At 39.0% G+C, this 3,514-nt stretch overlaps 1 protein-coding gene across 1 annotated transcript; it reads left to right on the top strand.

Moving 5' to 3' along the window:
- The first annotated feature begins 421 nt into the window (after positions 1–421).
- LOC140641308 (protein phosphatase inhibitor 2) lies at positions 422–2,650 on the top strand. The gene has a single exon (XM_072840928.1). The coding sequence runs from the start codon at positions 535–537 to the stop codon at positions 1,150–1,152; it is 618 nt and encodes a 205-aa protein (XP_072697029.1). The 5' UTR covers positions 422–534; the 3' UTR covers positions 1,153–2,650.
- Positions 2,651–3,514: the final 864 nt, after the last annotated feature.

Here is a 3,514-nt window from a genome sequence, read left to right as displayed (position 1 = left end):
CCTTGTTGATCCTTTCATCTTTTAGCAGGATGGTCCTTAACCTCCACATGTTTGAAATCCTTCGAAACTTCTTCTTGTGATTTAGTTCTAATTTCTAAGCATTATGGTCTGAAAATACACAGGGGATGATCCCAGTCTTTTGGTATCAGTTAAGACCTGATTTGTGACCCAGTATGTAGTCTATTCTGGAGAAAGTTCCATGTGCACTTGAGAAGTATGTGTATTCAGTTGCGTTTGGATGTAAAGTTCTGTAAATATCTGTGAAATCCATCTGGTCCAGTGTATCATTTAAAGCTCTTGTTTCGGGCGTCGGCGTCGGCGTCGCTCCCGCGCTGGGGCGCTAGGCCGGCTGTGCTCGGCGGCGGCGGCGGCGGCGGCGGCGGGTCCCTGCGTCGCCACAGCGCTCCGGGCCGTCTCCGCGCAGCGGGCGCGGCCGCCTTGGCCCCGGGCGGGCTCCGCGGCTCCCGGCGAGTGCCTCCCCCTCCCGGCCCGCGCCGGGCAGCGACGCTGAGCCGACCGCCGGAGCGCCGGGCAATGGCGGCCTCCACGGCCTCGCACCGGCCCATCAAGGGGATCCTGAAGAACAAGGCTGCCGCGGCCTCCTCGGTGCTGGCCTCGGCCGAGCAGCCCGGCAGGAGCGTCGACGACGAGCTCAGTAAAAAATCCCAGAAGTGGGATGAAATGAACATCCTGGCAACATATCATCCAGCAGACAAAGACTATGGTTTAATGAAAATAGATGAACCTAGCACTCCTTACCATAGTATGGTAGGTGATGATGAAGATGCATTAAGTGATTCAGAAACCACTGAAACCCTGACTCCAGATATCTTAGCTAAGAAATTAGCTGCTGCTGAAGGCTCGGAGCCAAAGTATCGGGTTCATGAACGAGAAAGCAGTGAAGATGAAGATAGTGACCTCTCACCTGAAGAACAAGAAAAAAAGCGACAGTTTGAAATGAAAAGGAAGCTTCACTACAATGAAGGACTGAATATTAAATTAGCTAGACAATTAATTTCAAAAGACCTACATGATGAAGAGGAAGATGAAGAAATGTCAGAGACTGCAGCTGAAGAAAGCATGAACACGGAAGAGTCAAATCAAGGATCTACTACAAGTGACCAACTGCAAAACAAATCACAGAGTTCGTAGAAAAGATTTGTTCAACACTGTAATTGTTTGTCAGATACAGACCCTGTTACTATAATACACTGCTTCTTGTTCTCAACAATTCATGACTTAAGTACCAAAATGCATACCAATTATTATATATTGCCAAGAATTAAATGACTTTAGAGACTAATTAGACTGAAAATGCCTAATTGATACATATATTCTTGTGCCTAGTACTTCACCACAAATATAGCATAATATCATCAGTCCTAAACTGCGTTACTTTTGTAAGAACACTGGTTAATTTGTATAAGATATTATATAGCTTTTTATGCTTTAGAGGTTAAAATAGTATCTTTTGGGGGGATCTAATTTATTTTCTTCACTTCTAGGTGTGATAGCTCTTATAAAAAGGTTTTCTCTTTTTTTTTTTTAAATCAAAGTCCAGTTGGAACAACAGATTATATAAGCTGGTAAATACTCAATGCAAAAAGTATTTTAACATGTATCTTCAACTTGATTTGTCTGTTTAATTGAAAAGGATTATAAGAGTAACTGTTGCATTTTCTGGCCTACTATCTTTAAAATTCCCCTTGAATTTCTTTATGTTTACAGGGGCAGGATTGAATTTTTCCTCATCAAAACTAGCTTTTTTCACAAATAAATTATCAGGTTAAACTTGCACTAACATCTGCTCTGACTGTTTTTTGTACAATTGATGGGCAGACTTTGAGATGAGTTTTTTAAATAAATAAATAAAGTTCTGATACAGTCTCAACATTCCCTTTGTACACCTGTCTTAACCTCCTGCCTTTGTTTCTTACTCCTTTCCACATATACACACATCGTCCTTTACCTTTATAAAGGATCATAAAGATTGTCTTGAAATCAGGAACTCTTCCTTCTCTCACATATTCTATCATTTGCTGCTACAATGAAATTTTTATTTGACTATCAATGCCTATTCTTCTAATACATGGAGAATATTAAAGAGCAGCCATCATATAGACAGGAAACACAATTCAACTGTGGAATTTCTGCACCTCTTTGATTTACAGCTTCTAAATAAATTGCTGTAACTAGTTTATTGTTTGACTTGATTAGACCTTAGAAAACAACAGATTTTTTGCATGATGAGAGAATTGTGTGTAACCAGTGATATGATAGTTCCTGAATGTACAGACAGAAGTAATCCTGAATACTTTTTAATTTAAAAACTTTAAATAGTCCCTGCTTTAAGGGAATATGATAATGTAAACTATAACAAATGTGCTTTATTCTTCTAACACAGTAAGATCTGAATTTTTTTCCAGAAATGAAGTGTAGCTCCTGTGTATCTTAGTGATAGTTTCATTTCTAGTCAATTATTTGTATCTTAATTTTTTGTCAGTACCAAAAGAACTCATTATATAAACAGACTTTTAAAATAATTTCTGTATATTGTGTATATGAAATGGCTTTTATTGAAGAGCTTATCTTCCACTTGCAAGTTTATGAAAATACCAATGTCAAAATAAATAAAAAGTGGGAGAATTCTTTGCTGTTAGAAAAAAAAAAAAAAAAAAAAAAAAAAATAAAGCTCTTGTTTCTTTGGAGATGTTATGCTTAGAAGACCTGTCAATTGTAGAAAGTGCTACATTGAAGTCACCAAGTATAAGTGTATTATTATCTAAGTATGTCTGGACTTTGGTTATTAATTGATTGATATACTTGGCAGCTCCCACATTCGGGTCATATATATTGATGATTGTTAAGGCCTCTTGTTGGATAGATCCTTTAAGTATGAGATAGTGTCCCTCTTCATCTCTCACTACAGTCTTTGGGATAAACTTCAGTTTATCTGATATAAGGATGGCTACCCCTGCTTTCTTTTGAGGACCATTTGAATGGTAAATGGTTCTCCAACCTTTTATTTTCAGGCTGTAGGTGTCCTTATGTCTAAAATGAGTCTCTTGTAGACAGCAAATAGAAGGGTCTTGCCTTTTTATCCAGTCTGAAACCCTGCGCCTTTTGATGGGGTCATTATGCCCATTCACATTCAGAGTTACTATTGAAAGATATGAGTTTAGTGTCATCAGGATACCTATTCAGTCCCTGTTTTTGTGGATTGTTCCATTGGACTTCCTCTTTCTTTTACAGAGTCCCCCTTAAAATTTCTTGCAGAGCTGGCTTCGTGGTCACATATTCTTTCTTTTTCTGCCTATCTTGGAAGCTCTTTATCTCATCTTCTATTCTGAATGAGAGCCTTGCTGGATAAAGTATTCTTGGCTGCATGTTCTTCTCATTTAGGACCCTGAATATATCCTTTCTGGCCTGCCAGGTCTCTGTGGAGAGGTCTGCTGTTAATCTAATATTTCTCCCCATAAAAGTTAGAGATTTCTTGTCTCTTGCTGCCTTAAGG

Source organism: Canis lupus, chromosome 10, assembly GCF_048164855.1.
Source record: "Canis lupus baileyi chromosome 10, mCanLup2.hap1, whole genome shotgun sequence".
Classification (NCBI taxonomy): Eukaryota; Metazoa; Chordata; class Mammalia; order Carnivora; family Canidae; genus Canis; species Canis lupus.
The sequence above is the reverse complement of the archived record's forward strand: the minus strand, read 5'-3'. Positions and strand labels throughout refer to the sequence as shown.